The 14,589-nt window shown below is 51.0% G+C and overlaps 1 protein-coding gene across 7 annotated transcripts in view; it reads left to right on the plus strand.

Moving 5' to 3' along the window:
* LOC121590370 (homeobox protein cut) overlaps positions 1–14,589 on the plus strand; it is a 177,465-nt gene that overhangs the window by 147,240 nt on the left and 15,636 nt on the right. For all 7 annotated transcript variants that reach the window (XM_041909985.1, XM_041909983.1, XM_041909989.1 and 4 more), the window contains one exon: positions 1,852–2,514. In XM_041909985.1, coding sequence (XP_041765919.1) covers positions 1,852–2,514 — 663 coding nt within the window. The remainder of the gene's footprint in view (positions 1–1,851; positions 2,515–14,589) is intronic.

A 14,589-nucleotide genomic window follows, 5' to 3' on the forward strand; every position in this document is an offset into this window, starting at 1 on the left:
TACTTTGTTATTTGGCTCTCGGGCTGGTCTTGAGAATTGAATTCAAATGGTTTCTCTTTTTTTGTTAGGCCCGGTGCGATTCGAACGACGATCAAGTGATCGAACAGCAAACGCACGAAGTTCCCACTTGCCGTTTATCTTCTCACCCTTCGCCCAGCCACCCCCAAACCCACACTCTCACCCCCAAGATACGATTGCGTGTTCGAGAACGGGAAGCCGGCGTGGGTGTGCGCGCACGATGATGGAATTATTGAAATTTATGGCTACTGTTATTATTGTTTTGCGTTCGATCAGAGTGTCGTTCGTTCGTCTCGTCGCCGCGAACCGAAGTAGATCGCTTCTGTGCTGCTACATCTATCCCCGGGGGTGCCCGAGTTGCATTCGAAAACGGTTGCCTCCATTTCATGGGAAAATAAACATGTTTTACATAAGTTTTCTTCACTCCCATACGCCCATACGCACACATGATACAATAGCGGCTGTCTCTCTTGAAAAAAAAAATACACCCCGTTCATGCCAAACGCCATCATCATCAGCCAGCCACACACACACGCACACACACAGTAGCACTCTTCATGCAATCATAACATTTTCTACTCGAGACACTGAAAGTACAGCAAAACGAGAGGGAAATCTTACACAGAGCAGAAACACACACGCGCGTGAGATACGATCGGCAGCTTAATGCGTTGTTGATGCATCGATCGTTGGAATATTGGAACGGTCTTTTGAACGGTTTCCGCCACATGGAGCGGAAGCAATGCTCCGGCAATCTTATATGTTTTGAAAGTATACACGGATCGTTTGTTTGATCTCATCCCTTTTTCGTTTCTACTCATGCGTTTGAGTTGGTTTGGCTTTCGTTTTACCCATTTTGGTTCCGAGCGCGTACAGACATCGAGCGAGCTTGACACACTCATTGACGTCCGCTGATTTGTTTCACACGTCGCATTCAAAGCAAAGGGCAAATTCGTAATATTTAAAACATGTTCTTGCCCTCTCTTTTTCTCTCTCTCTCTCTCTCTTTCTCTTCCGCTCTGGTCGGGTTTGCTTTGCGAGTAGGATCTCCACCTGCCAGCGGTCCCGGCAGTGGCATCAATGGGGACGGCGGCTTGGCCGGGGCTGGCGCTGCCTCTTCGCAGCCCGCCCGTGCCCTGTCGCCCTCGAACGCTAGCAACAGCAGCTGCAGCATCAGCACGAGCTGCGTCAGCCAAGCTTCGGTCGGCACCTCCAGCAACTCCATCCAAGCGCCCGCCGGCGACCTGGAGGCGCGTACCGTCACGCACGATCTCACTAACAGCAACTCGCCAACTAACACCAGCACGAACGCCATTGCTTCCCTGGCGGAAATTAATAACAATAACGGCTCCTCCACCGGCCGGCCGGCCTCGACGCCCTCCGGTGTCAGTTGTCCTCCTCCGCCTCCGCAGCCCCTGCTGCTCCATCCTCCGCTGCTTCCGCCTCGCTCTCCCCAGCCAACCTTACGATCGCCGTCGTCTTCCGGCGTCACCGCCGGCCAGCAGCAGCTGGGCCCAGCGCCGCCCCCCGCTGGAGCAGTGGCGGCGTCGACGCTGGCAGCGCCCTCCGCCCCGGCCCAAGCCACCCCGACCGACCCGATGGCCGGCCTGAACTCGTTCCTGGCGCCTCCGCTGCAGAACGTGGAGCAGTTCGGGTCCTTTCTGGGCGAGGAGCTCGTCAGCAGCTGGCGTCGGGGAGCGCTCGATCTACCGCCGCCGCCGCCGGGACTGGCGGCAGCAGCTGCTGCCGCGGCCGCCGCAGCCGCCGCCGCTGCGGCACGCAATCCAGCCTTACTAATGAACCACCACCATGTTGTTAACTCGCCCTCGACAGATCTGCACCATGGCGCGAGCCTGCAGGACCAGGACAAGGCCAGCAGCCACCACGAGAACTCGTCCTCCGCCAGCACGCCGGTCCTGCGCGAGGACTCGTCCCGGCACGACGACCGCCACCTGAACGGGGGCGGCGGCCTCACGCCCATGTCCATCTCCAAGAGCCCGCTCGAGGACAACAACAACACGCTCGGTGCGCTCAGCCGGCTGGACGGGGCGGCGTCCGGCAATCTCATACAGGGACTTCCGTTTCAATTCCAAGAGCGTGGACATTTCCGGTTTGCCGACGCGTCCGACATGCAGCTGCCGCCCGGCTCGATGGTCGGCCGGCTCGGCGACTCGCTCATCCCGAAGGGCGACCCGATGGAGGCGAAGCTGCAGGAGATGCTGCGCTACAACATGGACAAGTACGCCAACCAGAACCTCGACACGCTGCACATCTCGCGCCGTGTCCGGGAGCTGCTCTCGGTGCACAACATCGGCCAGCGGCTGTTCGCCAAGTACGTGCTCGGCCTGTCGCAGGGCACCGTGTCGGAGCTGCTGTCCAAGCCGAAGCCGTGGGACAAGCTGACGGAGAAGGGCCGGGACAGCTACCGGAAGATGCACGCCTGGGCGTGCGACGAGAACGCCATCATGCTGCTCAAGTCTCTCATCCCGAAGAAAGGTAAGTCGATCGATTTACTTCCAATGATGAACGATGAAATTACAAAACGGCGGGAAGTGGGGTTTCGAGTGCGAGTGATGAGGAAGGATTCAAAAAAAAAAAGAAAACCGCCGGATGCAGAAGTTGCTTTTCTGCAAAGCTGCATTAATATCCCAATGTGCAGCCCGACGTCGCGAGCGAAAGAAGTCGCTCGTTCGCCGGCATAAATGATGTTTTATTAAAAAAGTTTCCTTCCCAGACGATACGAGATACGCTTTGCTTCCGGGGCCGGAGTGCTCGGGCGCTGCAATTTGTAGCCGAGCATTCTTTGCAGCACCCAGTGTCCCGATGGTGGAGGAACCGATTCCTCCATCTTCATCGCCGTTGCAATATCTCTCCCTGTCTCTGCAACGATAGCGAAAACAAAGCGCTTTTCGCAAAGTGCATCCTCAAGCTGGCATTGGAACGCTGGTAGAAGAAGATGGCAGATGAAACCGTGCAAGTCTAAGGTAAAGGGGTTGTGTTTGTCTTCCCGGGAACTCCCCATCCCGAGTCACGCTCCACAGATCCCGCTTCTTGTGCGGGATTAATACCGAAATCTCTACCCCGAAATTGGCAGATTCCACGATGCCATAGCGGTGCGCCATCAGCCACTTGAAAATGCTTTTCATTCATTTGTGTTGTGCAAAGTTTTTCTGCAATTTCGCTGCTGCGATAGCGAGCAGCATCCCTGCTTTTTTTGTTTGTGTGGTGCCGTTTTGATTTCTTTTTGCACACTCCCGCGACCAATCGTTTGCGATTGGTTTCATAATTAATATTTCATTGTGATTCGCCCTTTCGCCCGTGCGCACCAGCGCTTTTCAATCCTTCGTTCCGCTAGCCGGCGCAATTGCCCTTTGCGCCAAGTGGTTGGGATTCTTGTGCCCCTTGTTCACAGCGCGCTTGCACACTTGACAGGTCGGAGCGATTGAGAATAGAAAGAATGTCAATTCAGTTGCTCTTTTGATTAATCATAAAAACCGACCCGTGCCACACGGCGGCGGCGGTGATGGGTGCGGGGCCATCATATTCATACGAATCATTCCATCGATTGAAGCTCGTCCTTTGAAATTGTGGTGCTTTGACGTTCGCGCTCAAAAGGCTTTCATTTGTGCCGGTGGGGCCTCCCTTTGCCGGCGATTATTTGTCATACAAATGTCGATAGCATGCGTTGTCGGGGCAATGTAGGGTTTGGTATGAAGTGGATGGTGGGAGGTGCTGCCCCGGATGCAATAATTACTACCAGCAAAGGAAACAAATGCTCTCGCCAACTTGTCAACGAGACACACAACGGAGCAAAGGGAAGAACGAATACAGCAGTCCAGATGATTGTGTGGTCCGGATATCCGTCGGTCCGTCGACAACGTCCGTGCAGCAGCTTATCAAGCAGCGCCGAACGCACAGTGCGCACGGAACTACCAGATGGGTGACAGCTGTCAAGTGGTTTGCTTACAAAACGGCTACAAACAACCAACCACGGTTCTGTACCGTAGCTTTCCCATGTTGAGTTCGGTTCAAATATTTGAAAATTTGATTAATTGTCTTTACCTTCGCAACAAAACTGCCAGCGTCTTCGCCGCCTTTCTTGCTAATCCTTTCCCGATCCAACCCTCGCAAGAGTTTTCCACCCATTTGACGGCTTGTTCAATTAATCGATCGGGATAATTTAAATATGCACCACGATTTTAAGGCCCACGCAAACACAACCAAATTCATCAATTATTCACATCAAACACAGCTTCTTTGCCGGCTGGTGAGAAAGACAGCTTTTTGTTCAAGTCATTAGCAAGGTCCCCCTCGCAGCCGAAATCCTTGTTTGCCTTTCTGTGTTACCTTCCCGCCATCAAGGGGAGGGTGGTCACATGTGTGCGCGCAAGTATACATGCGTTCCGCTGCTGAGCCGCGAATCGCTTACTGGTCGGGGGGGGACGTCCCGTCCTGAACCTCTTGCCTCCCATCCAGAACTCACTGAACCATTTTCCGAATGCCTAGCGCCGATACCTACACGAACATCTCAATATCCTGCAGTGGAAAGTTTCTTGCGCGCGCTCTCTCTCTCTCTCTCTCCTTCTCTCTGCGTGTTGCGATAATTGCCGCCTTGAATAAATTATAGATAAAGGCAATTTATAGGCACAATAAAGACAACGGCAGCAGCGCACCAAAGGAGTTTGGCGCATTTTTACACCAACAAGCAGTATGGTGGTGGTGAGTTTTTTGCGCCAATGGAATTTTCCCAGTTGCCATCGGTTTCGGGGGCATTCCGGGCTGTTTTATTTCAAAACCCCCCTTTTCGGTTTATTTTGCACACCCCCCTCTTCGGAGAAACCCAAACAAACTCTGAGGCACAGGGAGGCCAGGGCAGGGAAAATCGATTACCGCTAATCCGCTCATTAAACTTCACTCCTTCGTGCTTCTTTTTGCGGAGGTCGTTAGTGAGTTCTTGGGCTCACGACAAGGAAAAAACCTTCATTTCTTGGGCGAGTTTTTCCGGGGCACACAACCCCTCTCACCACCCATTCTCACCCCCTCTCAGAGGTTGGGGTTACTTTTTTCGGGCTAAAGGCAACATGCAACGTCGTGTGCTCCTTTCCCACTGTCTTCGTGTTTTACCCGATTGCATGTAAGGAAGTCTGTCGTCTGAAGACACACATGAGCGTGTGTGTGTGTTTACATATGGAAATGAGGGCAAGATGAGGACAGACAACGTAGTGGGTGGTGGTGGAGATTAAAAATTTTTCCCTCCCTCTCCCTCTCCCTCAGCGGGGTGTAACCCTTTTTTCGTCCATCAATTAATTGACGCAGTGTACGAAAAGTGTACGCCGAAAAAGGTCTGTACACATGCAGTTCGAAAAGAGGGGGCACCAGCGAACGATTTTTACGCTCCGCAGCACAAAATAAACATATCATAAGGGGTTGCCGACGCCAGCGGGAGTACACACCCATGCGCCTTCGCTTCAAAACTTTTCCACCCGACCGTAGGAGAAGATGGAAATTAAAAATCATCAAATTTCGTCTGCAAAAACCGGCTCGGAAGCCGTTCTTTACCCATTTTTTAAATGCCACCCCTCCTCCTTGGCAAGGGACTGAACCAGTTTAATGATTGGTAAACATTTATATCCATCCTATTGTGCGAGGAATCGTCATGTGGAATGCTTCACTCGTTACGGCACCCGTCCAATCACGCCCCTCGCAGCCAGTGCAGACCAAGTGTTTTAGAACGGGACTTCTCCTGCAAGTAAAATTACGTACATTCTGTGCGTGACAGTTGACAAATCGTGCATTCCGTACCTCATAGCCTAACCACACCTTCACACACACAGCAAAGGATTCGTAAAATATGTCCCCAATTAAACTGTAATCAAGGTAGCCCCATCTTTATCTCCCGCAAACTGTGCATCGGGCCGAAAGATCCTCCAATGACCGATTGTGAATGACTCTCCCTCGCCTTGGGATATAAAGGGCCTGATGAAATTATCGACAGTTAAACAGCTATTAAACTTTGACCCAACACTGGACACCTTTGCACTGACCGAAAAAAGGGACGCTGTATCCAGGGCGGCAGAAGAATTCCCAAACCACCACCAAGATGAAGTACCTGAGCAAGCCACAGAACGAAACAATTTATCAACCATTTTGCGAAACAACGTACACAAAAAAAGATTCCATCATGAAAAACTAATGATAAATCTTTTACAAACGAGCCGATCTCTGGCTCTGTGTTGTCCCTCTGTTGCGAAAACGATGCAGCATAAATTATGCTCAACGATCCAACCTGATCGTGGCGGCAGCCCCTGGACTCCACGGCAAACGCGGTGCGCGAAGATATCATAAAAATATCCACTTTATGGAAAAGGTAAAAATGTGCTCACAAAAAAGCACGCAAACACACACACGCACACACATACGCTACATCAAAAGGAAATGAAACGACCAAGATATTATCGAACGCGAAGCATTACCGCGAAGGGCTCCTCTTGTTTTTTTTTCGGGTACCTGAGGTCAAATGCAAGCGCTGGTATGTGTTTGTGTGCGTGGAGAGGGAGAAAATTTCAAGAAAAAATTTCATAATCTGATTACTATCATTACTGCTGTCTCGCTCTGTCCGCTCGGCAGCTCGTCACGTCCAACGGCCTGCCACCAGCGCAAAACGTCAGCAGCAAACGCGACTGCCGCAAGTTCAATCAAATGACAGCAGAACAATAGGCCCTGCGGGAACAAGTTCTCATGGGTATTAGCTTTCCTCCAGTGCTCCAAAGTTTACACACAGACACACACACAACCACCAGCCACGGTACGGTAACGGTTCTGCATCATGTTGTCAGCCGCCGGTTGATGTGGCCGCATGATGCTTAAAGCTAAACGTCATTTGGCGGCTCTGCTGCTCGCTCGTCGACGAAAAACGCAATGAAGCTCGCTCACCGATGCGAAAACGCTGTGAAGCTCGCTCCTCTGTGACCCCTCTCACTCTCTCTTTCTCTCGCGGCGTTCTTTTTCGCGATTTTTCATCCCCCTTTCCGCCATTGGCTCTTTGTTTGTTCAGCTGAATAGAAAGCGCACACAGATCAGAGCACTTGGTACAATACAAACACACACACAAGAGCATTTGGGTGTGTGCACGTAAAGCAATGAGCAAATATGAGTGATCTTTTGACATTTAAGGTTCCCTCGTTCTGCTTCACCCAACGAGAATTGCCCGAGAAGGTTCAAAAGCTTACCCCCCCCCAGACGAGGGGGCACCGCCGTCCATGTTGGCTGTTGGGTGTGTGCCCACTTTTGCGGCCATTTTAAATCAACCCACTACACCGAGACCGAGGCTTGATTTATCGATCAATTAAACATTGAACAGGGGTCTAATCGCTGTTATAGTTTTGCGCTCCCCGGTTCGGGGGCATTTATCTTCCGATAATTCACAATTAATTGCGTTCGATAAGTTGAAGGTGCCCGCTTAAGCACATGCGCCCCTCATCCCCGGGGAAAAGGTCGAGCGTAGCGTAATTGCCGGAAAAATTCAACATTCCCAAACCCAAAAAGGCGGAGGAAACTCGGGACCCGTTTTACCCCATTCCCGGTTCCGTATGTCCCTGCCGTGGTCGGGTTTGGGTAAGAAGGTACGTACTATCGTCGGCTAAAAGGACCAGCTCGTTAGTTTTGCGTCGCACTCCTTCCCCGGGAAAGGATATGGATTTGCGACTGGGGTATTTATCGTAAACTAGCCACCCGGTTGCCACTTCCTGCCGGCCTCAACCACGGCCGAAAGTCGTCCGAACATGAACACCCGAAATGAAGACATCTTCCCGTACTACTCCGCGCACTAAATAAAAGTTATTCTTCCCCATCCCGCCGATCGGCCATGGGGACGATCATTGCTCTTTTATCTCTGCCACAGACACGACGGAGCACGCAGCGGTGGAACTGGTGCAGCTCGGGATAGCAACACGCATTTGTTGCACACCACCCGGTCAAGGATCAACATCCGGCTAAACCTCTGTCTCTAAACACTGTCCACACCACACCGGCACTGTGGGTGGAGCAGGGGAAGGGAAGCAGTTGTACCTCGCTCCCATCGTCGGTAATGATGATGGCAACCGTCTGCCGATTTGGGTAGGAAAAGTTTGCCTTTTCCCCATTCTCAGCCCATTTTGACAGATTTCTGTCTCTTCTGGTGAGCGGCTCTGTGTGTCCTTCCGAGCCGAGGTCAAACGGGTTGAACTGGCCCCTTCATAGTTGCATGACTTTAATTGCATGATAATGCACTCTTCCTCTTGTTTCTCGGGCGAGAAAAATGGGGTTTGAGAATAAAGGCCAAAAGTATGAACAGCTCATCCTTCTGTGCTGTGATTAAAGCAAATGGCTTTTCCAACTCAAAGGGAAAGCAGGGTTTGCAAATTAATATTTTTTCCCCCACAAAAAAGGCAAAAAAATGCCCCAAAAATGAATTACACACCATATTGACGATCAAACGAATTTCTAGATCAATGAATAATAATCCCGAAATCGAAAATGAAATTTTTCGACGGTTTGGTGGTAACAATTCGGCACAGTCTGACCTTTCCCATCGCAACGAAGGGAGGAAGGAAAGCCAGACACCGACCCAAGCACAAGGAAACGCGTGCGGCGCACGAGCGGCGAAACGAATTTCACCCAAATCATCAGTTTTATCCGCGACTGCACGCAGCAGCTCGGCCATTGTAATTCTTCACGCACGAATACGCATTTTATTGCACTCGTTTGCGGTGCAATTAAATCTTCCGTAACGAGAAAGCGAGAAATGTCAAAAAAGCGGACCAGACTATCACGGACCGCACGGACGGTCGGCTTTGCGTGGGTCCGCGCCGAAAGTCATTGTACTGCGGGCCTACGGGTGTTGTTTGCACTTTCCTTGAATGCCGTCAGCCGGCGAGCGAAGGATGAGAAGCGCGACGCTTCATCATCGACGACACATTCTTAACGCGCGCGCACACGGACGTTATAGCTAATTATTGTAAATAATGAAAATGAAAGTGACTGGAACGGTCCGCCAGGCGCAGGGGCGGCGTACACGATAAAACGGTCACACCATGGGCATGGATCCTTGGACCACCCAACCCAAGCGGGAGTTTATTTCGAGCGTCCCGATCGTTCGTGAGCGTGAGTGCAGCGGGCATTAGCTACACAATCACAAAATGTTGCTCGCCGGATTCGCTCACACGCCAGATGAAAGGTCTGTGCCGCCTTTGCACAACAAACCGCTTATTCCGCGAGAGTTTATCGCATCGGCTGGCCGGTTGAAAACATTGTTTTTATAATTTATTGATCCACACACACACAGACACACCGCACAGTGGTAGACGTTGTCAGGTGCCTGGGGCGATTGTGTCTGGGCGGAAAACAACTGCTAACTGCGCCGCCACCCCAAGCCGAGCACCGAGCGGGCATTAAGAAAATGGGAAAATAATTGATTATGCCTATCTGTATTATTGTCAGGCGGTCGTGCGGGGATGTTCTTCTTTTCACACCTTGCCCACCGCGGCAGCCCACCGCCCAGCAAACGGCCAACGGCGAACCTTTGCAGAACTAAACTCCGACCTGTCGCTCTATTTTTAACATTTTCAACTCACAAATAATCCCCGTTTTGCACAAACCACGCCAGCCACCGCCAGCGACGACAACAGCGAGGGCAAAAATACTACAACACACTACTACATATCTCTCGGCTATAAATCGATGAAGAAAGATCGAAAAGACGGCGTTTGTTCGGTTTCTTGAAGATTCTGGTGCACAGCGCCGATTCGGAGGTCACGCGTCACAATCGATTACAATACAACGACTGGCGACTGTTGAAATCGAAAACAACAGCAGCATGGCTTGTGTTTTTGCTTCCCTACCGCTTGATACCATTGATTGATTTCTGCCGTACAGCATGACACACAGCCCGAAGGACCCGCGGGCTGTCGAAGGTCTACCAGCCATCAACGAACAAATCAAAATAATTCCTTAAAACTTTGACCTAGGGTTTTGGGGCCGATTTTTACCTACAAACCGAAGGCGAAAAAACAACCACCAATTCCTAAGACGTCAGAATCGTAAGACGTCTATCAAACCGATTTGTGTCGATTTCGACAAGTGAGTCGAAAACTTTTCGAGGTCAAAACACGTCTAGCTTAGGGGAAGTCAAACATCAAACATCCGCGGAGCAAAGTGGACGCCTGGTCGTTGGTAGCTTTTGAGTGCGATGGAACTTTATGAACTATTGATTGTTACGATTGAACTCGAACGACAAATCAGTTGGCAAACACAAAGGGCACAAAGGCGTTCTGTATTGTTTTGCATTTGACCTTGTTTTAATCGGGTCCATCGCGTTGCTGTTTCTATTTTCTCTCAAATCCTTACATTATCTACGCGGGCCATCAAATGCCATCACACCCGACACTCGGCCGTTGGTTGGTGGGTGATGATCTCTAAATTTGACATTTCCTCACGACCCAAGCGGACCGAGATCTACACTCGGTTGAGCCCTTTCGCCGAGGGCCACTTTCACAATCACCGCTCGAAAATCTCTTTTCACAAACAACTGTAAACAAACATGGGCCCCTGTTTCGGGGGCTCTTGTCATTCGTCATCATCGTTCTGGCCACCTGCCACCAGCTGTGGGGCGGAGGTATTCGGGGAGAGAACAACCGGATCGGTGTCGCAATTATTCGTTCAATCCGGCACCGATTCGAGAAAGACAGAGCGAGAAAGAGAGAGAGACAGAGAGAGTGTGTGAGTGTGTAGTAAATAAAAGAATATATTTCATTTTATTGCTCCACCACCGCCGACTGGTCCGATGCGGCAGATTAGATGGGACGGTGGATCGACCAGTTTACGAGCGGAAACACATACACGGGCGGATACAAAGCAAACCGTACACCCCGCTGGGTGGTATGCCAGATCGTCGTCGATGCGCTTAAATATAGCGTGAGCGCACTCGGTGACAAAAACTTAGTGCTCACTTAGTGGCACAGTCCGGCGTGAAGAGGAATGTATTAATTAATGTGTAATTATTCTCGAGCGCGAATTTGGGATCAGATCGGGCCCAATTTCCACACCCCCCCTTCCCGCCAGCCACCCGCCTGAACGACCGGGGAAGGGCCGACGACGATCGACAAACACATGGTGTGTTCGCGTTCGTTTGCGCGGCAGGAGAGAGAGAGCGTCAAGTGCGATAGTGATGAAGTATTTTAATTAATTAAATTAAATCGCAGCTATTTCGCCGCGTGTCACAAGCGCCGGTCCGGTCGACACACAGCACTGTGTACAGTGCACGTTGCAGTTGGTGGAGCAGTGCGCCATGGTTTAATCCGCACGCGTGCATTTTCGTTGCAATTCGTTCGCGCCGCAGCCAACCAATCGGTTAGCTGCTTTTTATTCGCCTCTCTCCTTAGCGAACTTTTTGTGCGACTCCTGTGTGCTGTTCGGAGAACGAAGAAGCTTCCGCTTCCTTTAGCAACCTTTTGCTAATACTAACTAATTAAAACTTTCCACCTGCACGCTGCTAATAATCTTGGTTTTAAGTTTCTCAGTTCGCTCAAAACTTTGCTTTTGCCATTCGTCAATCTTTCACGAACGCGAATGAGTTGGCCGCAACAAGAAAACGGAACCAGTTTTCTTTTTCACCACCCAACCCCCGCCCCATTAGGGGGCCCAACTTTGGCTTTGCCGGTCAAACAGTTAAAGCGAACCACTTCCGGTTGAAATGTCAGCAAAAGTGAGTTTCCACCCGTTTGAGCCGGTCGGAAACAGTTGCGGGTCGGGGACGGTTGGCGCTGGCGGACGGAAAATGATGAAAGCTTTCCATATTTGCCCAATTTGCATATTAATAGGTGAAAAGCCTCGATATTGGGGATGGGGGACGAGATTGTGCGGTCACGTCCGAAGAGGCAAGAGGGGGCAGGAAACTACACCCCACCTAAAAAGCCCGTCTCCCCACGGGTTATTAATTTGTTTATTACACTCATTATGTGAAATTTATTCCCGCTCGCGGAACTTTCGCGTCGTGTGTGTGCGGATTTCTGATAGATGGATTCCAGTGACCGCTCGACCGCCGGCCACAAAACGGGTCATCCCGTCCCACCGGTCGCAGCGAGTCGGACTTTTGATTTACAACTATCGATATCCTGGAGAGCCTACAGCGCCGGCTGCTTGTAATTATACTTTATGGCACTGCAGTGTACCGCCGGTCAGTCCAGTTGGGGGGGAATTGGCCAACAAAACACACTGGCTAGCTCCGATTTTTCGCTTATTGAAGAAAGCAGTCGAAGGGAGCAGGGAGCAGGGACTAACCAGGGAACCTTCTTCGATTTGAAGCACTGCCGCGCAGCACTGGTCGCCGGCTCTCGACGGGACAGCGGTGACCCTATCAATATTCCTATCGTCATCGTCAGCATTAGCCCATTTGTCGTACTGCCTGTGGGCTGTGGCACTGGCGACAACGGCGTGTTTGAGTGGCATTAATCATCCAATCACCGCGGTGCTACACTACATGTCAAAAGCAAACAATATCTAATTAGCTGGAAGCGGCCATCTTGGTGCGCCCTCGAGGACACGAGGACGACAATGACGAAACAGATACCGCGTACCGCGTGCTCCCCCCGGCTGCTGCTGCTGCTCCCGCCGATATCGAGTTGTGATTATGCTACTTTGCTATTTTTGCTCCATTTTTCTGTTCTTTCTCCAAAACATACACTTACCCCCAACGACACCAACAACAGCAGCAGAGTGTGTCCTGTTTTACCTTCGATGTCCTTTCGTCCCTTGCAAGCGGGGAGGGAAGGGGGTTATGAAGCAAGCGGTGAGATTTCGAATAAAAAAGCGTGTTCATATTGCCCGGAGACATGCAACCCCATTCGGGTGAACACAAAAGATGGCCCCTTGGTTTTTCCTCGCAGCCGACCAACGAACAAACGGAACGATCCCGTACCCGCACCATGGCCATATTTCATTTTCCATTCGCATTTAAAACCACAAATACGGCGAAGCTTATTATTAAAAATGTTAAACTCTGCCTTAAACACCCACCACAGCACAGGGCCGTTATTGCCGCGACTCGGCAAAAGTGGCACGATGGTCGGAAAATGGACACCAATTTAATGGAAGGCAAGTTTTCCCCTGTAACCACCGCACCGGCGTGGCGTGGCAAACAAAAACCGATTGGAAGGATTTTCTCAAGACATGACAAGGCGCCTAACGATGTCCAGCAACGGAATCGGATGATTTTCTTTCAATTTTCCCCCGCCACACACAAACGCACGAAGCTACTAATTGGCGCGCTCGGGGTAAAGCGGGTCAAACACTGCGCGCGGCTGCTCTGTGATGCCAATAAATCGAATCGAAGCAAAAAACCACAACAACCGCATGGGTGTGATTTAATGCCACCGAAACGGCAGAGAACAACACACACACACACACATCAACGACTCACAAATACCAACACGCAGAAGGGCACGCTCTCGACGAATTCAGTCCATTCTAATTAAACGCAATAATGTGACAGGACACATTTTTAATCTTTGATCTCGACGACGATCCCTCCCTCCTCCGGGCAGCGCTACAAAAGAGGGAAATGTCGCCGGGAATGTGCCACAATGTGCAGCGCACACACACACACACAGAACACAACGCTCGAACCGGGTAAGGGGGTTCCTCTCGGGGTGCGATCGCAAGTGATCGCAACCGATTCGTGACGGCAAACATGCGTTTTTTGCGTGTGCGACACAAGACACACGAGGGCCCGAGCTTGTACCGTCGCTCTGCCGCGAAATGGGTTATTTATATACATTGATACAAAATTTACACAACTATAGATTTCAATGTAACGACGTGAGTGTGTGCGCGCGAGCGCGGGAAAGCGAGGGGAAGCGAAAAGCGGGAATGAATTTAAATTGGCCAACCGTAGCGCGGGCAACCTTCGTGCGAATCGGGCGGCTTAGTGTGTGCGATCATCCCCTTGCTTCATCGCCCCTTCCTCGCCATCGCACATTTCAATAAACTAATATTATAAATATATTGTCACCCGAAGGTTGCATGCGCGGTTTGCTGCACTTGTTGTGTCTCGGCAGACGGCAGCTGCGCGTTCCCTGCGGCTAGGTTTGGCGCGGTGGAAAACTCGGCTGCCTCGGGTGACATTTCTTTGTTTACGCACACGCACACGCATCGCGGAGTTGGAGGAAAAGCGTTAAACACACACACACACACACACACACACACACACACACACACACACACACACACACACACACACACACACACACACACACACACACACACACACACACAGACAGACAGACAGAATCGCGCTAAAGCCAAGCCGTTACTAATGCAAATTGTTCCACCGCAAACAAACGCACAGAAAGATGCGCAGCGAGCGAACAGACATGAAGCAACGATCGCTTCGACTTCGATGTCGAACGCAACCGTCGTCTGTCGCTTCGCGTACCATTGCGCGACATTAATTAATTATTGCGCGACATATTTATAAATTCGATTTCATTCCCGCGGCAGCGCTCTTCGATGGGCGGGATGGAGCGGGATTGGATTGGA

Source organism: Anopheles merus, chromosome 2R, assembly GCF_017562075.2.
Source record: "Anopheles merus strain MAF chromosome 2R, AmerM5.1, whole genome shotgun sequence".
NCBI classification, from domain to species: Eukaryota; Metazoa; Arthropoda; class Insecta; order Diptera; family Culicidae; genus Anopheles; species Anopheles merus.